The 26,236-nt window shown below is 42.8% G+C and overlaps 1 protein-coding gene and 1 long non-coding RNA gene across 4 annotated transcripts; one reads left to right on the top strand and one right to left on the bottom strand.

Annotated features, from left to right (window-relative positions):
* On the bottom strand, positions 1-20,417 carry LOC122692048. Of its 3 annotated transcripts, none has more exons than XR_006340570.1 (6): positions 20,355-20,417; positions 17,391-17,595; positions 15,524-15,614; positions 14,644-14,974; positions 10,425-11,671; positions 1-1,075 (listed from the first exon to the last, which is right to left on the bottom strand). It is a non-coding gene; the product is annotated as an uncharacterized LOC122692048 (long non-coding RNA). The 3 variants fall into 3 exon arrangements; XR_006340569.1 differs by lacking the exon at positions 20,355-20,417 and adding an exon at positions 18,904-18,959; XR_006340571.1 differs by lacking the exon at positions 20,355-20,417 and adding an exon at positions 18,904-18,959 and having other exon boundaries at positions 11,150-11,671.
* On the top strand, positions 19,152-21,742 carry LOC122692047 (putative inactive cytochrome P450 2G1). The gene is made up of 3 exons (XM_043899226.1): positions 19,152-19,565; positions 19,695-19,836; positions 21,421-21,742. Exons 1-3 carry the CDS (start codon positions 19,449-19,451, stop codon positions 21,600-21,602), a joined length of 441 nt encoding a protein of 146 aa, XP_043755161.1. The 5' UTR covers positions 19,152-19,448; the 3' UTR covers positions 21,603-21,742.
* The last annotated feature ends 4,494 nt before the right edge of the window (positions 21,743-26,236 follow it).

Below are 26,236 nucleotides of genomic sequence, written 5' to 3'. Positions count from 1 at the left end.
AGGGAGGTACTTTTTTTTTTTTTAGTGACTGTGCCAGACCCCAGCAGTGAAAGAGCCAATTCCAGGACCACCAGAGAAGTCTCAGGGAGGTACTTTTATTGGTATTATCATTTTTCAGAAATGAGAAAACAGAGGTACAAAGAAATGAGGTGTCTTGTTCAAGATCACATGCACCAGGAAATTTGCAGAGATGGGACTTCCTTGGTGGTCCAGTGTTTAAGAGTCTACCCTTCCAATGTAGGGGGCGTGGGTTCAATCCCTGGCCAGAGAACTAAGATCCCATATGCCCTGTGGCACAGCAAAGAAAAGAAGGAAAGAACGCTGTAGAGGCCAGACTTGAACCTGGTTCTTCCTGATTCTACAAAGATCCTGGGACTCAGCTTCCAAAACTCAGACTGTTCTAAAACCCAGAAGAATGAAAGTGTCAGTCTCTCAGTCATGTCTGAATTTTTGTGACCCCGTGGACTGTATCCTGTCAGGCTCCTCTGTCCATGGGATTCTCCAGGCAAGAATACTAGAGTGGATTACCATTCCCTCTTCCAGTGGATCTTCCCAACTCAGGGATTGAACCTGGGTCTCCTGCATCACAGACAGATTTTTTACTGTCTGAGACACCAGGGAAGCCCTCCATGCTCTCAAAGGATAAAATTGGAGTGTGTGGACATGAATGAGGAGGGGACTGAAGGGACAAAGTGGAGAGAACCGCCTCATGAGCTCGGCACTCAATGGTCATTCAGAGGAAGGACTAGAAGTTATATAAACTCCGAAGCATGGTAAGCTCCCAAGTGAGATCCAACCCCCAGGAAATTTAATCTGAAGGTGTTCGGGTTACCAAAGAAGCTGAGTCCCAGGATCTTTGTAGCCAGGGCCCATGGCCAAGGTCAATTCCTTCTTCCTGGTTACATGGTGATCTGAGAGGTCTGCAGTTTCAGGTTACCGAAGAAGCTGAGTCCCAGGATCTTTGTAGCCAGGGCCCATGGCCAAGGTCAATTCCTTCTTCCTGGTTACATGGAGATCTGAGAGGTCTGCAGCCTCTTCCTGTTTGCCATGTGTCCATCCTGGTGATCTTCACATTCTGGAAGCACATGAACAAAAGCATCAAGATACCCAAAAGTATCTGTCTCTGCTATGTCTGGCACTGGGACCCCACTCCCCATCCCAGGCTTTCGTAATGAGGAGTGCATTAGCTAGATATCAACTCTGCTCTTTGCAGAGTGTTTTCCTTTTGTTTCATTATCAGCCTCGAGCCAATCTCTATGGTAGACACTGTGAGTTGTTCCTCTAAGTTGCTCCTTCCTTTCCTTGGTGATAGAACATTAAATCTGAGTTCAGCCCGAGATCATCCAAAATGGGTATTTCTCTGGTGTCCAGTAGCTAAGACTCCACCCTGCCAAGGCAGAGAGTGTGTGTTTGATTCCTGGTCTGTGGACTAAGATCTCACATACCGTACAGTGTGACCAAAAAATTAAAAAAAAAAAATTCTTATCTTTTAGGACTTCCCTGGTGGTCCAGTGGTTGAGACTCCAAGCTCCTAATGCAAAGGCTTGGGCTCGATGCCGTAAGATCCCACTTGCCACTTGGCCAAAGAAAAGAAATGAAAAGAAAAAAGATCATCCAAAATAAAGACTATATTTCCCAGACTCCCTTGCAGCTAGGCAGACACTGAGACTGGGAGTGAATAAGATCTGAGGGCAAGCCATGTCTACCACTTCCAGGCTGTGCCTTCCATTCCAGTCCAGTGTCCCATCACCCCACTGGTTGGAACACAGACCCAGCACATGAGCTGGTAAGCCATTTTCAACCATGAGGATCAGGGCAATGCACTGGGAAATTGTGGCGCTAAAGCAGAAGAGATCTGCGTTCTTGGTACTGGAACTGCCATATCAACCTCTGAATGCTTGCACTCAGATTGACACTTTGGAGATAAACTACTATTTTTCTGAAGTCACTGTTGTTTTGAGGTCTCTGATACAATCAGATACAATATCCTGTCCTCTTATGACTTCCTAATTGAACACTCCTCCCAACCAAAAGTCTATAGGAAGTAACCTCACAGAGACATGCTAGTCTCAAATTCATCCATTCATCACCAACTACCCATGTATCAATTTCAAAAAGCCCTCTCTCTCCAGGGTGGTTAAATCAGCCCTTCCTTCTTCAGTCTATCATTCAGGTATTCTTTCAACTATTCACATCCAACCAGGCAATTATCTCAAATTCTAGTTATATACCCTTCCAAAAGCATCCATCCTTTAATCCTTTGTCCTCTGATACATTCATCCATCCCTCCTTCCTTCCATGCATCCATTTAGTCATCCATTCACTCTTCCATCATTGTGTCCTCTCATCCACTTATCAATACATTTATTTATTCATCCTTCATTCACTAGCACATTCAACCTTTCACCCATTTGCCTTCTTCCCATTTATTTATCCATTGATCCATTCTCATCCAATGATTCCTCTTTCTGTTTGTCTGCCCATGCAGCTGTTCATCTCTCTATCCTCCCATCTATTAATTTTTCTTTCCATCATTCTATCATGCATCCTTCCATTCAGTCCTTACTTTCATCTGTATTTACCAGCTTGGACCCTTCTAAACATCCACTTCCCCTCTATCCATGTCATCCTCATCAGGAAATTCCACACTGGTTGATGCATTTTCACTTCTCCCTAGTCTAACTTTCTCAATAAGTTCTGCTCTATTAAGTTTTTTTTTAAACAGGAGGTTGGGTTCTGGTCCCCTTGTCCAACTTAAGAAGAAAAGGGGAAAGGAGGAGAGGAACAATGAACTGGGCCCTTATGGGGAGAGAAAATAGCAGGAAGCCTCAGGAATGGACTTCCATGCAGTTCCAGATTTTGTTATATTTAGAGCTGAGTACTTACATTTTCTGGGTGCTAACTTACATATTTTTAAATTTTTTTGAGGTTCCAGTTTTTCATTGCTGTAATATAAAAATACATTTGACTTTTGTATGTTGACATTATAGTCTGTGACCTTGCAAAATACACTTATTAGCTCCAGTTTTTTGTGTAGTTGAGGATTTTCTACAGGGACATCCATATCATCTGTAAATAAGGATAGTTGTAATTCCTCCTTTTCAATCTATATGATTTTTTTCTTGCCTTATTGCACATAGTAGACAATGGGCATGTGAAAAGATGCTCAGCACCACTAATCATCAGAGAGATGCATATCAGAATCACAGTGAGATATCACATTACATCTGTCAGAATGACTATCATCAAAAAGTCTACAAATAACAAATGTTAGAGGGGATGTGAAGAAAAGGGAACCCTTGTACACTGTTGGTAGGAAAACAGTGTAGAGGGTCCTAATAAAACTAAAAAATAGAACTACTATATGGTCCTGCAGTTCCACTCCATGGGCATGTATTGAAAGAAGATGAAAATACTAATTTGCAAAGACACATGCATCCCAGTGTTCACAGCAGCATTTATTAGAACAGCCAAGATATGTAAGCAACCTAAGTGGCCATCAACAGATGAATGGATAAAGAAGATGTGGCATATATACACAGTGGAATATTGCTCAGTCTTAAAAAGAATGAAATTCTGCCATTTCAACAGTATGAATGGACCTAGAAGGTATTATACTTGGTGAAGTAAGTCAGAGAAGGACAAACACTCTTTGATATCACTTTTATGTGAAGTCTAAACGTAAAACAAATGAATAAGTATAACAAAACAGAAACAGACTCACAGATACAGAGAACAGAGTAGTAGTTACCAGAGAAGGAAGAGGGTGGGGCAAAGTAGGGGTAAGGGATTAAGAAATACAAACTGCTATGTATAAAATAAGGAAACAACAAGGATATATTATACAGCACAGGGAAATACAGCTATTCTTATGTAATAACTGTAAATGGAGTATAATCTATACAAATATTGAATCACTACTGTATTTCTGAAACTAATATGATATTGTAAACCAAATAAACTTTAATTTAAAAAGAGAGAAAGGAAAAGCAAACTAGGAGATATGATTGGACTAAGCCACAGATAGGGGAGACCTTTCAGTTTAGAAAGGAGTTGGGACCTCCCTGGCGATCCAGGGGTTAAGACTCTGTGCTTCCTCTGCAGCGGGCATGGGTTGACCCTTGGTCCGGTAACTAAGATCCCACACGTCATGTGGTATGGCTAAAAGAAATTTTAAAGCGAGGAGTCACTAATGATTGCTGTGCTGTGCTCAGTCGCCCAGTCATGTTTGAGTCTTTGTGACCCCATGGACTGTAACCTGCCAGGCTCCTCTGTCCTTGGGAATTCTCCAGGCAAGAATACTAGAATGGGTTGCCATGCCCTTCTCCAGGGGATCTTCCCAACGCAGGGATCAAACCCAGGTTTGATCAGCAGGCAGATTCTTTACCATCTGAGCCACCAGGGAAGCCCAAGAATACTGGAGTAGGTAGCCTATCCCTTCTCCAGGGGGACTTCCGGACCCAGGAGTCAAGTCAAGGTCTCCTGCATTGCAAGTAGATTCTTTACCAGCTGAGCTTCCCGGGAAGCCCCCCTAATGATTAGCAATGCAAAAATATTCACACATTTTTTTGACAGGGAGCTGAGAATCAAATTATCAAGCTTATCTGTATTGGAGATGATCATAATAGAATGCCAGGTAATTTTGAGAGCCGTAAACACATTTGTGACACTGTAACTAGACCTGTTCAGATCTCAGTCATGTACTGTGACAAACGTAGGGAAGATATTTGGAGTTCTCTGCGATTAGCAGATGTGGTGAAATGTTGTGGGAATATGATAATTAAGTTCCTATGTATATATTGAAACATGGGTCTTACAGATCTGCGAAACTGAGTAGCGGAGGTAGGTGAATGTTCAGTAGATGGAGATTCTCCTGTGTCAGGAGTATCTGTGTCAGGAGAGTCTGGGCATGGGGACCAACTATGTGCACATACTGAAAGGAGAACAGTTGTAATTAGAGAAAGAGGGTCTCTGATCATTGACGTGTGAGGGCATATCCAGGTAACACATAGACTCAGTATTTTCCCTTCAAGAGAAGCATGCTTAGGAATTTGAAATTCAGAGAATACAGATCTAAGTTTAAATTTTAGCTATGTCATTTTATAGCCAAGTTGTTTTTTTTTATTTTAATAAAGATGTCTGAACCTAAAAAAACAAACAAAAAATTCTTGTAAAATTTGTTTTGTGGAGCTGAACTCCTGAACTTTTGCTTATCTGTAAAACTTTTGTTCTCTCCATAAAGTCTGAATGAAAGCCTTGCTGGGCAGAGTATTCTCGGTTGTAGGTTTTTCCTTTTCATCACTTTAAATATATCATGCCTTTCCCTTCTGTCCTGCAGGGTTTCTGACAAAAGTCAGCGGACAGCTTTACAAGAGTTCCTTGTAATTTGTTGCTTTTCCTTTGCTGCTTTTAATATTCTATCTTTATTTTTAATTTTTACCATTTTAATTAGAATGTGTCTTCTTGTGGTCCTATTTGGGTTAATCCTGTTTAGGACTCTCTGTGTTTCCTGGATCTGGATATCTGTTTCCTTATCCAGGTTAGGGAAATTTTCTGTCCTCAAATATGTTCTCTGACCCTTTCTCACTTCTTTCTTCTGGGACCCTTATAATGCAAATATTAGTACACTTGATGTTGTCCTAGAGGTCTCTTAAACTGTCCTCAATTTTTAAAATTATTTTTTCTGTTCAGCTCCAGTGAGTTCCACTACTCTGTCTTCCAATTTGCTGATCTGTTCCTCTGTATCATCTAATCTACTGTTGACTCCTTTCAGTGAATTTTTTTTTTTTCAGTGAATTTTTAACTTCAGTTATTGTACTATTCAGCTCTGTTTGGCTTTTTTTTATATTTCTTAACTCTGTTAAAAATTTCTAGCTTCTCACTCTGTTCATCCAGTCTTCTCTTGAGTTCTTTGACCACCTTTATCATCATTGACATAAACACTTCATTGGTAGATTACTTATCTCCACTTCCCTTAGTTCTTCTAGGATTTTATCTTGTTGCTTCATTTGGAATATATTCCTCTGTCACCTCATTTTGTGTAAAATGCTGTTTTTTATTTCAATGTACTTGGTAGGTAGGTTATGTTTCCCAACCTTGGAAAAGTGGTCTTTTGTGGGAGACATCCTATGCATCCCAGCAGGATACTCCCCTGTGGTCACCAGTACTGTATGATCTAGGGTGCTGGCAAATACCATTTTGAAACTCTCCCTCTAGTTTATTAGCTTCAGGACCCAGATCTGCCTCCTGCCCATCAGACTTTAGGTACCATTACTGGGACTTCCCACATGACACAAATAATTGGGTGGGGAAACAACCCACTACTTTGAGGAAAAGTTTTCAGCCATTATTTCTTCTAATATTTCCACTGTCCCATCATCTCTTTCTTCTTCTGATATTCCACTAAGAAGATTCTTCTATCCCTATGGAAGAAAGGAGAGGATAAAAAAAGGAGGGAGGAGAGAGGAAAAAGAAAAGTAGTGGTAAGGGGAGATGAGAGGGAGAGAAGGAAGGAAGAAAAAAGGAAGACATGAAAGGGAGAGTCTGAAAGAGGGAAAGAGAGAGAAAGGGAATATAGAGAGAAACAGACGAGGAGAAAAGAGAAGGGGAATGGAAGGAGGGGGAAAGGTGAAGGGAGAGTTAGGTAAGAAGAAAGAAGAGGAGGGAAATTTTTTAAAGATAATTCTCAAAATGATTAAAAACCTAATTCTCAAAATATGTGCTGCACATGTGTCAAGATTATTTAATTCATTAATGAGGGAACTAGGTGTAAAGAAAGCTGGTCCATCTGGAGAAGGAAATGGCCACCCACTCCAGTATTCTTGCCTGCAAAATTCCATGGACAAAGGAACCTGGAGGGCTACTGTTCATGGGGTCACAAAGAGTCAGACACGATTGAGCAACCAAGCATGCATGCATATCCCACAGACACACTTACATATATGCTTTGCAAATGTTTGGCATTGTTTGCAACAGTAAAAAATAGAAAACAAAAATGCCTACCAACAGAGAACTGGTTTAATAGACTATATATCGACACAGTATAGCATGCAGAAATAGTATGCAGCTATAATAAAAAGTAAGGAAAATTTCCTTATTGAAATGGCAATATTAATATCCCCAAGATATATTATTAAATGAAAAATGCAAGGTGAAGAGCAATATGTGTATGTGTATATAAATATAAATTTTGTAAAAATATACAATGAATTTTATGTAAGAAGGAGAATGAGAATATCCCTATTTGCTTATATTTGCATAATGTCACACTGGAAGGATAAACAGAGGATTTAAAAAAACAGTTGTCTGGGGAAATACAGGTGAGAGTGAGGCTTTTCTGTGTTTTTCTTCGTTTTTGCATTTTTTTTTTTTTTCGTTTTTGCATTTTTAAGAGTTTTGTTTTGAACATTCTACCTATTTTTAAAATAATGCTGAATAATACCCAATGTTGTTTTAGCATTTATTGATATCACAAAATTTGTTTCTCTATTAGTTATTTTATGATTAATTATTTTAATAAAATGTTTTATATGTTAAAAAAGAAAAGAAAGCTAGTCCCCAAGACAAATGAAACACTAGGATTTTTATAGTCCAAAAATGTGGGAAGGAAATACTTAGTTAACTACAAAACTGGCTAATGTCTAATTTTATTGCATTTTTTAAAATCTGGAGGGAATGTCACCTTCTCTAACAAACAGAAAAAGATAGTCATCATGAGTTAACAGTTTTATAGAATTATAAAATGCTTAGACCTTGATCAACTATGTAAACAAAATGACATCCTATTTTGAAATGTGATTATCTTTAAATGGACCTGTAAGAAATGAAAAAGGCCCATAATTACCTTTTTAAAATTTCCATGTTTTGGATAATTCTTCTTGGCAGAAGGGAAGAATTTCAGAGGCCCCATTCACTGTCCTTTTCACTCTCCAATAGAAGAATGATCCCTATATCAAACTCAGTCCCTAGATTTTGGTTCCCCTAAGTTTGGAGGGGTTTTGGTTTTGTGTGGTTGGTTGGTTGGTTTTGTTTGGGAACTGGGAGAAACAGCTATGCACTACTGGCTGTATCTTCCTACTCTCACTAAAAACATCTAGGAGGAGGTAAAAGATTGAAGGCAGGAGGAGAAGGGGATGACAGAGGCTGAGATGGCTGGCTGGCACCACCGACTCAATGGACATGAGTTTGAGCGAGCTTCGGGACACAGTGATGGACAGGGAAGCCTGGCCTGCTGCAGTCCATAGGGTCGCAAAGAGTCAGACATGACTGAGCAACTGAACTGAACTGAAAGGAAATTCTGCCCTTCTCCCCGTAGCTCCCAACTTTTTAAATGCTGATCCCCACTCTCCACTGGAAGAATCCATAGAGAACTGAAAACTTGTGTGTGTTAGTCACTCATTGTATCTGACTCTGCAACCCCACAGAATGTAGCCCGCCAGGCTCCTCTGTCCATGGGATTCTCCAGACAAGAATACTGTCTTGTATTGGGTGGGTTGCCATTTCCTCCACGGGATCTTTCCGACCCAGGGATTGAACCTGGATCTCCTGCATTGCGAGCAGATTCTTTACCGTCTGAGGTGGCTCAGATTGAAAGTTTAGAATTATAGAATGCTGGAATCCTCAAACATTACAACAACAGATTTGGAGAACCACAGATTCTTAGAAAAATGGCAGTTTAGAGAAGCCATTTAGCTCAGTCTTGGAACTCAGTCTTTAGCTCACCCTTCATAGCATAAAACATCTTTTATAATGAGTCTTCTTAGACTGTGCATAAAGATCTCCCAGACTCATTTATCTTGCCTCCCTAGGGAAAAAAAAACAACACAATTCTAGCTATCCTCCCTTCTGCTGAATCCAGAAGAATACTTTCTCTCTCCAACCTGTCTGAATGGGAGGACCAAACTCACAACCGTCACCATCACAGATGATTGAGTCTAGGGACTTCCCTGGTGGTCCAGTGGTTAAGACTCCATGTTCCCAGTGCAGGGGTTCTGAGTTTGACCCTGGCCAGGAAACTAGATCCCACATGCTGCAACTAAAGATCCTGCAGCTCTTACTGCAAATAAGACCCAGGGCAGCCAAATAAATTTTTTTTAAAGTATCTAATCCTGAATGGGTGTAAGTGTGTGCATTGGGAGGTGGTCAGAATGTAAAAAAGGGGCGAAAGATGTGAGAGTTGAAAGAAGCAGCCTAGAGCTTACTCTTACTCCATGAAAGCCATTCTAGCAGCAGATCCAAGATGGAGAAGGTGGTGCTGTGTGAATCACTCAGTTTTCCCAGAGTTCCTACCATTGTGATCACAGGACCCCTCAGCCTAGACAGCCAAGTCTTAACCCAAATCTACAGGCTTCCTAGGAGATTCAATTTCCAAGCCTGAGAATCAACATACAGGATAAGGGTTTTGAGTTGTGTTCAATAACATGTGTAGGTAGAATATAATTCCCAGGAATTTTGTTTCAGGTCAGTAAAGAAACTTTATAAATATTTGGTGCAAAAGGATGGAAAACCATTATGTAGAGTATTACAGAGAGCAATCACTCGGTCATGTCTCTAGAGATGATGAGACTGGGTCTCAGAGGTGGTTCCTACATCTCAAACTTGGAAAATGAAAACACACACACACACACACACACACACACACGTACACACCCACCAATAAAGTTCTGATAAAGCAGCACAGGTAAACTTTGGTTATTATTATTTAATATTATCTTGAGTAAAAACAGTAAAACTTGTTGAATTAAACCCTTTCAACTGAGTTGTTTCTTTTACTGTTCTAAATTTTCATTTTTCTCTTTTTTAAAAAAAGAACTAATTAATTAGGATCTGGCAAAGAGAGAGGGGGTTTCCCTGGTGGCTCAGATGGTAAAGAATCTGCCTGCGATGTGGAAGACCTGGGTTCGATCCTTGGGTTGGGAAGATCCCCTGGAGAAGGCAATGGCAACCCACTCCAATATTTTTGCCTGGAGAATCCCCATGGACAGAGGAGCCTGGCGGGCTACAGTCCATGGGGTGGCAAAGAGTCAGACACAACTGAGTGACTAAGCACAAAGAGAGAGGAGCCATCTCTGTTTTCTATCAAGGCTTTCTAAAACCGTATGCTCACCCTATTCGACAGACAGGGAAACTGAGTCCAAGAGAGTTATGTGACTCACCTGATAAAGAAAAGATGGAACTCAGATTGTATGATCCCTAAATGAAATAGCCTTAAGAAAGACATTCAACTGCTTCTCACGTCCTACCAAGACAAGCTTAACTGGAAGCTGAGCTGAGGGAGAACTGAGGGACGGGAAATATGAAGAAAGGGGTACGTCCCCCAGTAGATTTCCCTGGGTGAATTCAATCCACCTTTTTACAGGTGGGAGATTATAGGTTATATAACTACCCCCCAGATAAAGCAATCTCTTCCCTCATGACAACCATACCCAGAAAACTTGAATCCCAGGGTGTTCAGATTTCTGCAGAGTCGATTTCCCAGGATGTATTTAGGTAGGATCTGGTGCCCTGGGCACAGTCCTTCGACCTGGCACCATGGAGCTGGGAGGGGCCTTCACCATCTTTCTAGCACTCTGCTTGTCTTATCTTCTCATCCTCATCGCCTGGAAACGGATGAGCAAAGGGGGAAAGCTGCCGCCTGGTCCCACACCGATCCCTTTCCTGGGGAACGTGTTGCAAGTTCGTACTGATGCCACTTTTCAGTCTTTCATGAAGGTGAGTCTGTCTACTTTCACACAGCTAGAAGCAACTCATTCTATAGGGAGATAGTGTAGAAATTTCTGAATTCTATAACAAAGGCTCTTGGAAACATAACCTTAGATTTCTGGAATTCCAGAATCTTAAACTCTTGGAAACACAGACTCCTAGCACATTGAAACTTAAGACCTTCAGGACTTTGGAATAACAGTAACTTCTTCTTTAAAAAGAAAAATATGTTGCATTGCACTACTTGTTAAAGAGTTTTTTCAATGTGGACCATTTTTAAAGTCATTGTTGAATTTATTATAATATTGATTCTGTTTTTCTGTTTTGGTTTTCTGGCCACAAGGCATGTGGGATCCTAGTTCCCTGAACAGGGATCAAACCCGCATGCACCCCTTGCATAAAGTCTTAACCATGGGGCCTCCAGGCAAGTCCCTGGAATAAACAGTACCTTCTATCCTTAGACACAAGAACTCTTGCACTCTGTTGGTCTTCAGACTTTGACTCAGTATCATGAAATCTTAGGATTATTCTAGAAAAGGCAGTACTTCAGGACGAGACACACGGATCTTGGAATTCCATCTCATCTAGGTCCACTGTTTTACAGATGCGGAAACCAAGGCTTGTAGCAGCATTGGGGGATCTTGCCCAGGATCACAGAAGCCAAGACTTCTGTGTCTCTTTATCAGTAGGCTTTCCAAGCCCAGGACTCAATTTTATCTGTTATTCCCATGTTCCTTGAAATTGCCATCTCCTAAAATCCTTGACTTGTTGTCACTTAGTACTGCAATCAGCCACCTCCTCTTATGTCTTCCTTCACTCAGCTCAAGGAGAAATATGGTCCAGTCTTCACCGTGTACATGGGTCCCCGGCCAGTGGTTGTTTTATGTGGACATGAAGCAGTGAAGGAGGCCCTGGTTGACCGAGCAGATGAGTTCAGTGGCCGTGGAGAACTGGCTTCAATAGAGCGAAACTTCCAAGGTCATGGTAGGTAACAACAACAAAAATAAAAGCAAAATGTGATCACAAAGTGTAATGTACTTCTATGTCCCCGCTTCTTTGATAAGTACTCTAAATGAATTACTGCTGTGACTTCTCTGAGAGCTATTAATGTCTTCCTAATTTTGCAAATGAGGAATTTGAGAATAAGAAACAGTAGTAGTAACAGTAAGTGGTAGAATCATTTTACTTTGAACCCAAACCGTCTGACTCTAGAGGCTCGTCTGTGTTACTTATGTTATTTTTGATGGACGAATGTCACTCTTGTAATTCACCAAGCTCTCATACCCAAGCTTACTTTTTATCTTCCTATATATACACACACAGACCCAACCCATAGGTCTCTGCATCCTCCACAGACACCTTTCTAATGTTTCCTACACATCAATCTCTAATGGCTCCAGAGACAGAATTCCAGAATTCTTGCCTGGAGAATCCCATGGACAGAGGAGCCTGAAGGGCTACAGTCCATAGGATTACAAAGAGTCAGACACGACTGAGGCAACTTAGCATGCACGCACGTCTCTAACTGCCCACATCATTCAATTCCAAGCAGCCTCACACCATTTTTTGATACTTTCATTCACCCATTTATCCCTATACCTTTCCTTCCATCCATCCATTTTTCCATTGATCCATACAGCCACCAAAAAAATTCATTTATTCATTAGACTTTCTATACAAATATCAGTATTTTTCCAATAAATTGACCTTTACATCATCTTCTCACTTACCCATCTAGTCATCATTTCATCCATCCATTCATTTTTCCTTCCATCATTTATCCACCTATTAATCATTCAGTCATCCATACACCTTTCCAACCATTTACCCATACATCTCCAACCATCCATCCATTAGCCCTTTACCCATCCAGAAGTCTTTCATCCATCCATTCATCAATCATTCCAGTCACAAACACTTTCTTCCATTCATTAATCTATCAAAATCATTTCATCAAATTTCCAAACATTAATTCACTGATGCATGCACATCCGGAAACTTCTAAATACTATTTACTACATAGTAACTCCTTTTGTGTGGGTATATTAGTGTACAGGTATGATCTTCTGTGAACACTTACACATACGTCTAGAGAATCCAAGTAGAACATAGAATATATAAAGTCTCCCCATTCCAATGTACTCTATATGACATTCTATCTATGCTTGTATACTAAATTGGTATAGTCATGTCCAACTCTTTGTGACCCTATGGACCCTAGCCCACCAGGCTTCTCTGTCCATGGGATTCTCCAGGCAAGAATACTGGAATGTGTTGCCATGCCCTCCTCTAGGGGATCTTTCTGACCCAGCGACGGAACTCACATCTCCTGTGGCTTCTGCATTGCAGGCAGATTCTTAACCACTGAGCCACCAGGGAAGCCCATTCTATCTATATCTCCCCCCATATTCCTAGGCATCCATCCATTATATGCAGTTATCCAGTTCCAGGTCTCTAGCCTGTAAGAAACTCTCCTTAATCTCCCACAGTCGTTACTAGCCTGATTCCTTTTCCTTCGTCTCAGTCCTGGGCTGTTTTGGGGGGTCCAGCAGGGAGGGAACTTTAGTTTCCCCATTAAACCTGGAAGGTTGAACGAGGCATCCCCGAGGGGAAAGTTTACAGCTGTCGTATCCTGGCAGCCTCCCAGTCCAGCACAGAGCTGGGCACAAACAAGAGGGGAGACGGGAGCCTGACCCTGAAATCCCTGCAGGTGTCGCTCTGGCTAATGGAGAACGATGGAGGATTCTCCGACGCTTCTCCCTGACCATTCTTCGGGACTTCGGGATGGGAAAGAGGAGCATTGAGGAGCGGATCCAGGAGGAGGCCGGCTTCCTACTAGTGGAATTACGCAAGACCAAGGGTATGTGGGACACCAGCCAGGAGGGCTACAAGGGGACTTGGGGGGTGGGGGTGTAGAGAGCTCAGTCATGAGAAGATAGGCTTTAGTGGGAGAAAGTTTGGGAGTGGGAAAGGATGAAGAAGATGAAGGATTTACTGAGATTTCTAGCCAGATTCCATGTTAAAAGTTAACACTTAAAGACCCTTAGAGATCCCTTGTCCAGGGACTTGAGTCAGTGGATCTTAAGGAGTTTTTGAGCTCTTCATATCAGGTATAGATTTTGGCAATATGTGAGTTTATGCCTTTTTGTGGTGATAGGATTAAATTTATCTATCTAACTAGGTATATATTCACACGTACACATACAAAAACACGAAATTTGGGTAAAAACCATATAATGTAAAAATTTGCCCCTCTAACTATTTCTGAGGGCATGAGAGGATGAAATGGTTGCATGGCATCACCGAATCAATGGACATGAATGTGGGCCAACTCCAGGAGATGACGAGGGACAGGAAGGCCTGGTGTGCTGCAGTCCATGGGGTCCCCAAAAGTCGGACATTTACTGGCAACCCAACAACAACAAACTGTTCTAAGTGTACAGTTCAGTTGTGTTACATATATTTACATCGTTGTGAAAGATTTTTAGAACTTTTTCAACTTGCGAATCTGAAACATTATACCATTTCATTACATTTTTAAAGGGATCCATGATGCACCCAAAAATAAGATCTGGAATGTCTGGGTCTAATGAAAAAAGACACAGAGGCCAAGAAATACAGAGATGAATAAATTAGATACAGAAATAGAGACAAATTTCTCTACATTAGACTCCTCCCTTGGGCTCCATGGGTGCCAAATGGTCTGCATAAAGACTTTGTATACTCAGGTACCCCTAGAAATTATTTGCCAAACTAATGGTGATTATATGCATTGCTTTAGGGAAATTGTCCCCATATCCACTGGCCTGACCAGCATCTCGTTTTATAGATGGTGCAGCTGAGGCCAAGGGAAGAATTTTCTTTTAAATAGTGCAGATGGAATCATTGGTAGAGATAGACCAAATCTAGCCATTCTTTTCTATTTTTTAGTGCATCCCTTACCTCCACTTCTTTCCAAAACTCTGTGACTCTCCAGGACAGTTCACTTCTTTTTTTTTCTTCTTTTTTAATATTTTTAGCTGCGCTGGTTCTTCATTTCTGTGCAGGCTGTCTCTAGTTGCAGCGAGCAGGGGTTACTCTTCGTTGTGGTGTGTGGGCTTCTCATTGCAGAGCACAGGCTCTTGACGAGAGGGCTTCAGTAGTTGCAGCGCACAGGATCAGTGGTTGTAGCTCTCAGGCTCTAGAGCACTCAGGCTCAGTAGCTGTGGGGCATTGGCTTAGCGGCTTCTCAGCACGTGGAATCTTCCCAGACCAGGGATCGAACCTGTGCCCCCTGCATTGGCAGGCAGATTTTTATCCACTGTACCACAAAGGAAGTCCCAGTATAATTAACTTCTAATAACAAAAAATAAGGATTCAGCTCCACCAGCATCTCTCACATGTTTATTACATGTCAGGCACTGTGCTAAGTATTTTACATTGATAATTAACATTGAATTTTCATGAGCCAATGAGGTGGCTATTTTTTTAATCTTCACATATTTTTATCTATTTATTTGGCTGCACCAGATCTTAGCTGAGGCACACAGGATCTTTAGTGGCAGCATGTGGGATCCAGTTCCCAAACCAGGAATTGAACTCAGGCCCCCTGCACTGGGAGCGTGGAGTCTCAGTCACTGGACCACTAGGGAAGTCCCTTGGGTGCTTATTAAACCAACCTGCACATTGGGAAAGTTAGACTCAAAACACAAACATGAAATCACTATCAAATGCTATTAAGCAGTTGAGCCAGGACACATATCTGCAACTGAATGATGTCACATTCCATGTTCCTACTCATGGCCTCTAACTTCCATTATTCAGGGGCTCGCATCGAACCTACTTTCTTCCTGAGCCGCACTGTCTCCAACGTCATCAGTTCCGTCGTCTTTGGAAGTCGCTTTGACTATGAGGATGAGCAGTTCCTGAAGTTGCTGCAAATGATCAACCAGAGTTTCATAGAAATGAGCACATCCTGGGCCCAGGTGCCCATCAGGCATCTCTCTGTCCACCCCCCAACCTCTGTTAACTAAGCCCCTGCCTCTTCCTCACTAACTCCTCCCCACAATCTTGGGAGGCAAGTATCAAAGATGCCCTGGGTGTCCAAGAAGCAAATAGCCTCATGCAATTCTCAGATCCTGTGCTGGATGCTAAGCCCAGCTATTGGACTCCAGACTCAGCCCAGGCTGGCCTCTGGTACCCATTGCTAACAAACATCCCTTGCTTATTCCCCACAGTTGTATGACATGTATTCTGGAATCATGCAATATTTGCCAGGAAGACACAATCGCATCTACTACTTGATAGAGGAGCTCAAGGACTTCATTGCCTCCAGGGTCAAGATCAACGAAGCCTCGCTTGACCCCCAGAACCCTCGGGATTTCATTGATTGCTTCCTCATCAAGATGCACCAGGTCCCTCTTCCTCTGCCCCCAGTCCTTTCCTCTCATCTCCCCCATCCCTAGTGCCTACAACTTTAGACTCATCTGTAAACATATTGATGACAGTATGTCAAGCGCCAAGCATTGTTTCACCAGGTTGACTTTTATTTATAGATGAGATATAGAAACTGTTAAGGTATAAACTCTTACACTCTTAAACTTTGAAGCTAAAACTTCTGAGAACATGGACACTTAAAATCGTACACCTTTCTAATCTGATACACCAGAGACTTGCAAACACAGAAACGTAGAATGCATTTTGAGAGTCTTAGAATTTGCCAAGCTGAAACATTTAAAGTCTAAGCTTTGGAGTTTAAACTTTAAAATGAAAAGTTTAATGTCTTCTCAGCTTCCAATGCAGGGGGTGTGGTTTCTATCTCTGGTTAGGGAACTACGATTCCATATGCCACGTGGTGTGGCTAAGAAATCAATTTTTTTTCCAAAAATTTTTAAAAGTTTAGTCTTAGAGATATAGCAATTTAGAAGCTTAGTAACTCTGCATCATGGATTCTTAGGATTTTATAAATTTAGAAATTTCTATTTTTCTACTGTAGAACCTCTGTAGTCGGCAGGTGTTTTGTTTTTGACAAACAGATATTTGATTGAAATTTGACCTTTGTTTATTTTTTATTTATTGGTTTGGCTGCGTTGGGTCTTAGTTGCAGCATGTGCGCAAGAGCTCAGTATTTCCAAAGCACATGGGATCTTACTTCCCCGACCAGGGATCAAACCTGCAACCCCTGAATTGCAAGGCAGATTCTTCAGCACTGGACCACCAGGGAAGTCCTTCAGCAGTTTGAAATCATGTACCCTAGTGTCTTAGAACTTTCAAATCTGACAAGGCAATCTCCACTTCCCTCTCCCTCATTCTCCCCATTGTTCACTACACTCCAACTATCCTGGCAGCTACACTGGCCCCCTCTTTGTTGTTCCTCACCAGACACACCTCTGCCTCAGGACCTTTGCTCTGACTGTTTCCTCTCCCAGATACTCATCTGGTTCACCCATCTATCGTTTTCACAAAGCCCTACCTTATACACAGGGAGAAAACAAGATGAAGGCAGAAGATGGTGAGTCTATTTATCATCTCTCTCATTTTCAGGATAAAAACAACCCCCACACAGAATTCAACCTCAAGAATTTGGTCCTGACCACCCTCAACCTCTTTTTCGCTGGCACTGAGACAGTGAGCTCTACACTCCGCTATGGATTGCTGCTCATGATGAAGCATCCTGAGGTGGAAGGTGAGTGTCCACCTGAGCCGCTTACCTGGCAGACCTCATTCCCCACAGGAAAGAAGACATCATCCTGAAACTTTACAATCACACAGCTTTCAACTCTTCACACTTTAGAACCTCAGGATGTGGAATCTCAGAATCTCTGGCTTGGAAAGTCATTTAATTTCATCTTCTGCTTGGTGCCTGTCATGGTTTCTTATCCAATACTTTGGCCACCTGATGCAAAGACCCTGATGCTGGGAAAGATTGAAGGCAAAAGGAGAAGGGGGCGGCAGAGGATGAGATGGTTATAGATAGCATCACTGACACAATGGACACGAATCTGAGCAAACTCTGGGAGACGGTGAAGGACAGGGAAGCCTGGCATGTTATAGTCCATGAGGTCACAAAGGGTCATGACTTAGTGACTGAATTACAAGAAGAAGATAGTTTCTTATGTGGTGAGTTATGAGCAACTTAGTAGCTTAAAGCCACAATAATCTATTATCTTAACAGTTCTGGACTTCAGGAGTTCAAATAGGCTTTCACTGGGTCAAACCAGGGTTGATCTGACTCCTTGCCTTTTCCAACCTCTGGAACTGTATTTCTTGCATTCCTGGGCTCCAGTTCCAAAGTCAGCAGCATTGCATCTTCAAATCTCTCTTTGTATCCATTGTCACATCTCCTTCTCTGACTCTGACCTTTCTGCCTCCTTCTTATACAAACACTTGTGGTTACTTTTAGAGTCAATATGGATTATTCAGAATAATCTCCCCATCTCAAAACCCTTAAGTTAATTATATCTGCAAATTGTCCTTGGTCATGGAAGGTAACATCCCCAGGTTCCAGGGATTAGAAGGTAGTATCCTTGATGGCCATTATTTGGCCAACTATAGTGGCAGAATCAAATAGAATCCATCGCCAGTAAACTGTAATCTGGTCTGGTTGGGTAACTCCAGTAATGAGAAACTCATTTACTCACCAAAGGAAAAATCCCAGTTTTGGCCCCTCTCCCTTCTAATGTGGCTTCTCCAGTGAATCAGCAGTAAAGAACCTGCCTGCAATGCAGGAGATGCGAATTCGATCCCTGAGTCAGGAAAATCTCCTGGAGGAGGGAATGGCAACCCACCCTAGTATTCATGCCTGGAGAATCCCATGGACAGAGGAGCCTGGCAGACTATGTATAGTCCATAGGGTCACAAAGAGTTGGACACAACTGATTACCTGAGCATACCTTCTAACGTAATTCAAAACAAACTAACAAATTTCTCTTGTTACAGACAATGGGAGAGACTAACATTTCCATTCAGACTCATCTAGTTTCTCCTTCATTGTCTGAGTTGTCTTTTACTAATATAAATCATCTAATATCTAATGGACACCTCAATCACTTGCATACTGGATTACATGTGCAATTTACAACTCCATGGGCTTTATGCATTGTTGTTGTTGTTCAGTCACTAAGTCGTGTCTGACTCTTTGTGACCCCATGGACCGCAGCACACCAGGTTTCTCTGTCCTTCAGTATCTCCAGATACGTCTTTCCAGAGTTTGCTCAAACTCACCATTGAGTCAGTGGTGCAATCCAACCATCTCATCCTCTGTTGCCCTCTTCTCCTCCTGCCTTCAATCTTTCCCAGCATCAGAGTCTTTTCCAGTGAATTGGCTTTTTGCATCAGATGGCCAAAGTATCAGAACCCCAGCTTCAGCATCAGTTCTTCCAGTGAATATGCAGGGTTGGTCTCCTTTAGGAATGACTGGTTTGATCTTCTTGCTGTCCAAGGGACTCTCAAGAGTCTTCAGCACCACAATTCAGAAGCATCAATTCTTTGGCACTAAGCCTTCTTTATGGTCCAGCTCTCACATCTGTACGTGACTACTGGAAAGAGTGTTTATTAGCCTCACCAATGTGTCCGCAGTCAAGAATAAAGAGACAGTCCAAATACATACAGAGCTGAAGACACAAACCTATGACCCAATCCTGGCCTCCAGAAACACCTCCTGCATCTTTGTCTGCTGTGTGTTCTGGTTTTTTCCAGCCAAGATCCATGAAGAGATTGACCAGGTGATTGGACCACACCGGATCCCAAGTGTCGATGACCGGGCCAAGATGCCCTACACAGATGCCGTGATCCACGAGATCCAGAGACTTACAGATATCGTGCCCATGGGCGTCCCCCATAATGTCATCCGGGACACTCATTTCCGAGGCTACCTTCTGCCCAAGGTGGAGCTGCACCTCCCCTGTCATCCCCGCCTCCCCCTGTACCCCACTGTACCCCCACTCCTCCTGGGTCCCTGCCATTCTCCAGACTCCAACACTGATTTCTCCTAACTGAGCCCATCTTCACCCCAGGGTACCGACGTCTTTCCTCTTCTTGGCTCTGTCCTCAAAGACCCCAAATACTTCCGCTACCCAGATGCCTTCTATCCACAACACTTCCTGGACGAGCAAGGCCACTTCAAGAAGAATGAAGCCTTTGTGCCTTTTTCCTCTGGTAGGTGTCTATGGTCTGAGTCCCCCCACCCCCAACAGTTCTGCAGAAACACGCTAGATATGTCCCCCAATCATTAGTCTGTATTTGACATTCAGGTTTGAATGGGAAGCTGGGTGCTATTTCATAGACTCATACAATACTAGAATCCCAGAATTCCAGAATGATGGAATATCAGGACCATGGACTCTGATAATTAGAAAAGTAATTGCACTAAATAGAGGCCAGCATATTTTTTCTAAGGGCCAAAATATAAAATATTTTAGGTTTCGCTGGTCTTTGAACTATGCAGTCTACACCATTGTACTGTGAAAGCACCCATAGACATTCATAAATAATGATGCTGATACTGAGTCGTGTCTGACTCTTTGCAACCCCATGAGCTGTTGCCCACCAGGCTCATCTGTCTGTGGAATTTTCCAGGCCAGAATACTGGAGTGGGTTGCCGTTTCCTCCTCCAGGGGATCCTTCCGTCCCAGGGATTGAACCCATGTCACCTGTGTCGCAGGCAGGTTCTTTACCTGCTGAACCATCCTGGGGAATTCTCTGGTGATCCAGTTGTTAGGACTCCAAGCTTCCACAGCATGGGGCCAGGTTCAATCCCTGGTGGGGGAAATAAGATCCTGAAAGCTGCATGGCATGGCCAAAAAACAATAAAAAGAAAAAAGCATGTCTGTGATGGATGCAGAATAAAAAAAAACTATGCACATTAACACTTGAATTTTAATTTTCACATGTCACAAAATATTATTTTTCTTCTGATTTTTTAACCACTTAAAAATGTTAAAAGATTCTTATTTTGCTGACAGTATAAAACAGGGAGCAGGAAAGATACATCCAATGAACAGCAGCTTGGTAACTCATAATACAATGTCTTTGAAAAATCGCATTTTAAGTGTAAGCTATATTGAACCTGGTGTCAGTGCAGCACACTCCACCACTTACAAACACCATCAGTGGGGCCATGAATGAGTTACTTCAGCTCCCTGTCTGTGAAATGGAGACTAATCTCTCCAAAGCATTGGAAGAGTGATTGACAAACAGCAAGCACTATTGTTATTAAAATTTTTATTGGAGTATAGTTGATTTACAAGGTAGTGTTAGAATTTGCTGTAGAGCAAAGTGAATCAGTTACACACATATATATATATATATATATTCACTTCTTTTTTTTTTTTTTTGGTAGATCAAGCACTATCTAAGTGTGAGCTTTTGTTTTCCCTCACCAGTGTCTGGCACCTTGTAGGCACTTCCTAAACCTTTAAAAGAACCAGAAATGAAAAGACTTTAAATGCATGGATCCTTTACAACCATTCGGTCTTACAATCTGTTGGAATGTGTGCCGTCAGTGAAGTAGCTTCCACGTGTTGAGCCCCCTATACGTGGAAGATCCTAGCGGAGCATTAACTGTAGAAACCCACTGCATCTTTATGATAACCCTAAAAAGTGGGTATTATCATGACCCCAGAGATACAGCGGAGGCAGCTGAGGCTGAGCGGTGGTGAGACCGGAACCCTCTCCATGATTCCGGGTCTGCCTCTCCCCACTATTCCCCCCGCCCCCTTTCTCCCCTCTCTGTGCCCACAGGAAAACGCATCTGCCTGGGCGAGGCCATGGCCCGCATGGAACTCTTCCTCTACTTCACCTCCATCCTTCAAAACTTCTCCCTCCGCTCTCTGGTACCACCTGCTGACATCGACATCACGCCCAAGGTCTCAGGCTTTGGCAACATCCCTCCGACCTACGAGCTCTGCTTCATGGTTCGCTGAGCGCCCCCTATTGGACGTGGAAGGAACCGTCGGAGAACAGAGCTCTGCCCAAGTGTCCAGGCGCACCCGACCTCTTCATCCCCCTTCAATTCTCACAACGATCCTAAGAGAAGGCACTATTACACTGTCACGGGACACTGGTCAGCAGGGGTCATCCCAAAATATGGAGCTGTATACCTTCTACATCCAGCAGAAAAGCAATGCCCTGGCCGAGACTTTGGCAAAAGCTTGCAGATTTTAAGTTCATTTGTTCACCTCCACCTAGGTTTCTATCTGTACCAAATTCTTATTGTAGACCTCCATGTCGTTATGCTGTTCCGTTGACCTTTCCCCAGTAATGACCAAAGGTATATAATGAAGAATAAACATAATAAAATTTTCAAATGGTGTTATGCATTAGAAAAGCAAAGTAGGGGATTTCCCTGGTAGTCCAATGGGTAAGACTCTGAGCTCCCAGTGCAGGGGAGCTGACCAGAAAACTAAATCCCACAAGCTACAACTAAGAGCTTGCAGGCCGCAACTAAGACCTGCTGCAGCCAAATAAATAATTTCTCAAAAAAAAAGGAGAAAAGAAAAAAGAATTCCAGAATTAGAATTTTAAATCGGTGGCATGGGTGGTTTCATAAGGCTATAAGGAGCAAGCTGTTCAGGTATCTGGAGAGGGAATGTTCCTGGCAGAACAATTAAAAAGGGGAGAGCCGTGAGGCAAAAGACTGGCTGTGTGCTCATGAACCCACAAGCAGACAGGTACGGCTGGAGTAGAGGAGGAAGGGAGAGCATAGGAGTGAATGAAATGAAGGCAAAGGGTTAAAGGGCCAGATTATGTGGGGCCTTCGTGAGGACTTGAGTGCAATGGAGGTCTTTGGGAAGGTTGGAGAACATAAGATGACAGGTATTGACATGTTTTAAATGGCTTGTGCCAGCTGTTAGTCAATGAATAAACTGAGGGAGGGAGTAAGGACCAGAGCAAGGACCAACTAGGAAGCTACGACAAGCAGCAGTGTTGACTCAGACGCAGTAGAACCAGTGGAGGTGGGGAGAAGATGACAGATTTGTAATTTATTACGATGCACCAGACTGCAGGGGCTTCCCAGGTGGCTCAGTGATAAAGAATCCGCCTACCAACACAGGAGACACAAGAGACACAGATTCAATTCCTGGGTCAGGAAGATCCCCTGGAGAAGGAAATGGCAACCCACTCCAATGTTCCTGCCTGGAGAATCCCATGGACAGAGGAGCCTGGTGGGCTACATACAGTCCATGGGGTTGCAAAGAGTCAGACACATCTGAGAGACTAAACAAAAACATGACAGTGCATTTGCTACTGTATTGAAGGTAGGGCATGAGAGAAAGAGGGGGTTCGAGCATCACTCTAGGGATAACAGCTCATCCTTTACAGATTCCTTCTCACCATGACACCCCCCGCCAGAGACTCCCAAGTCCCCTAACAGCCAAGGTTCCTGTTTTTAATCAACATCAAATGTCATTGGCTATTTTAAGTAGAAAAGTCTGCTGGCTATTGGAAGATGATTGGTTTGCTCACAAAATCTATGTGAATTGTGGACAGCCAGGCTAAGAATATGAGTAGCGAAAAAACAGCTGGGTCAGGAGAACATTACCCAAAGGAATGACCAGAATCATCTGGTGAGAGGCTGCTGCTGCCATCGCCACCCACCCAGCCCCCAGGCACTGAACAGGACTGCCTTGGAACTCTTGACCCATTGAAGCCACTGTGGACAACTTCCTAATTTGTCTGTGTTTTTGTGTCACTTCCTCCAGCAAGAGTCAAAGTTCCCAGCAGGATGATCCAGTTAGCCAAGCCACAGTCAGGATGTGGTGAGGAAGAATTCATGGTACCCATTCAGCTGCTGTGGCTGGAGGCAAAGACTTTCCTCTGATAAAGAGACATACAATAGGGGATTTTCTCAAAACTGGAAGAGAGTTTTGAGACAGGGTATGGGCTTCCCAGGTGGTACTAGTGGTAAAGAACCCGTCTGCCAATGCAGAAGACATAAGAGACACGGGTTTGATTCCGGGGCCGGGAAGATCCCCTGGAGGAGGGCACGGCAACCCAGGCCAGTATTCTTGCCTGGGAAATCCCATGGACAGAGGAGCCTGGGGGGCTGCAGTCCATGGGGTTGCAAAGAGTCAGACATGACTGAAGCGACTTAGCATGCATGCATACACACGATAGAGAACAAATGCCATGATGGACAACAGGTAAACTGAGTCTTCTGGGAAAACAGAGGTTTAGACATAGCTGGGAGTGCATCATTTTATTGGAGGGCAATGTGTGTGAAAGACAAAAGAGGAAGAAAGTAGAATGGGTCAGGAAGAGTCTTCAGACCAGGGTATAGATCTGACATCCATGAAAGGAAAGCCGGGAGGAAGACGAGTCGGGCAATAAGAGACTAAAACCACCAGTTACTGGAAGGGTGTGGAAACTGCCCCGAGACAAGGTGGATCCTGAAGGTGCTGTGGCTAGAGGCAGTCATCTCACTGCACTCCTTGCAGCTAAATGGCAAGTTCTTTCTCGAAGGGAGATCTTAATGGCTCATCTCCATGCCCGCCACAGACACAGACATACAAACACACATCATTAACACACACATTTGGTACATCTTTGATGAACATAGAACTTTAGATCTACAAATACCCTTATACGTGTACAGGCCAATGGTCATCTAACATTTTTAGTTATGAAAAATCTTGCTCAACTTATCTTATGTACAACTTTAATACATGAAACAGGGCAGAGAATTGCTGGACTTTCTCTGGGAAGAACTCAAGACCCTCAAGAGAGCCTTCATTTATTGATGAGGAGAGTCAAATTAGAAACTTCCCAGAAATTCCAAGGGCTATTCATTCAACATTCAACACACATTCCTATTCTAAATAGGGCCCTGTAGAAGGACCTGATTACATAATGATGACGAGGTTACATTCATTCAGTGACCACACGGGACTCACAGTCCAGTGAGACAGACTGACTTATTTCGGGACAGTAACAGCCAGAGTGGCCAAGACTCTGATGAAAGGACAGGATAGTGTCAAAGGTTATGATGTAAGAAAAGAAGCCCAAGGGTTTGGGGTGACACCAGGTAGTATGAATAAGGTTTGAGAGGGGACGTCCCTGGCAATCCAGTAGTTAGATCACGCTTCCAATGCAGGGGGCGAGGGTTCCATCCCTGGTCAGGGAACTAAGATCTCATATGCCAAACAGTATCAGTTCAGTTCAGTTACGAATGGCAAACCACTTCAGTATTCCTGTCTTGCCTTGAGAACCCCATGAACAGTAGGAAAAGGCCAAGTGGTATGGCTAAAATTAAAAAAAAAAAAAAAAGATTGGAGAGTTGATGTATCTTTCTATTTCCTTGGAGTAAATTCCCCTCAGAAACTAGGTGAATCAATTGTCTTTATATGTCACTGGTAGGAAGAACCAATCAGGATATATGAGTCAGAGCGAACATTTTCTTTGCTTTTTTTTTTTTATTTTGGTCTTTTTGAGAAGTTTTTTTTTTTTTCTTCTCTTTTTTAAAGTTTATTTTTGGTTGTGCTGGGTCTTCACTGCTCTGTGGGGCTTCCTCTAGTTGCGGTGAGCAGGAACCACTCTTTATTGAGGTGTGTGGGCTTCTCACTGCAGTGGCCTGTTTCATTTCAGAGCACAGCCTCTAGGCACACAGGCTTCAGTAGATGCAGCTTGAGGTTGCTAGAGCTTGGGCCCAGGAGTTGTGGCTCACAGGCTTAGTTACCCTGTGGTCTGTGAAATCTTTCCAGACCAGGGATGGAAACTTCATCCTCTGCTTTGGCAGGCAGATTCTTATCCACTGTACCACTTCCCTTTCAGGGAAGTCCTGAAAAGTTTTAATGAGATATTCACGGGTCATAAAAGTCCACCCACTTAAAGTGTACAATTAAATGTTCTTTGATACATTCATAGATAGATGCAATCATCACCACAGTCGATTTGAGAACATTTTCATCACCTCAAAAATAAGGAACTCCCTGCTGGTCCAGTGGTTAATACTCTGTGCTTCCATTGCAGGGGGCACAGGTTCGAACCCTAGTCTGGAAACTAAGATCCCACATGCCTGCCTCACAATGTGGCAAAATAATAATAAACTTCATACCTTCTAGATGTCACTCCCCTACTCTGTCACCCCACTCCCCATCCTAAGCAACAATTAATCTACTTTCTATCTCTATAGGTTCTCTATTCTTGACTTTCATGTAAATGGAATCATACAATCATGTGATCGTTTGTGTGACTAGCTTCTTTTGCCTAGCATAATGTTTTCAAGTTTCCTGCTAGTGATAGTATGGAACAGTACTTTATTCTTTTCCATGGCTGAATAAAATTCAATTGTATAGATACACCATATTTTTCTTATCCATTTTTCTGTTAATGGATGTATTAACTTGCTAAGCCTGGTAGCTTCCTAGTGTAAACAGAGTTGGTCACTCAGCTGTGTCCAACTCTTTGTGACCCCATGGACTGTAGCCCACCTGGCTCCTCTGTTCATGGAATTCTCCAGGGAAAAATAGTGGAGCAGGTGGCCATTTCCTTCTTCAGGGGATCTTCCTGACTCAGGGCTCGAACCCAGGTCTCCTACATTGCAGGCAGATTCTTTACT

The sequence above is a fragment of the Cervus elaphus genome, chromosome 4, assembly GCF_910594005.1.
Source record: "Cervus elaphus chromosome 4, mCerEla1.1, whole genome shotgun sequence".
NCBI lineage: Eukaryota > Metazoa > Chordata > Mammalia > Artiodactyla > Cervidae > Cervus > Cervus elaphus.
Note: the sequence above shows the minus strand (reverse complement) of the source record. Positions and strands in the feature narration are given on the sequence as shown.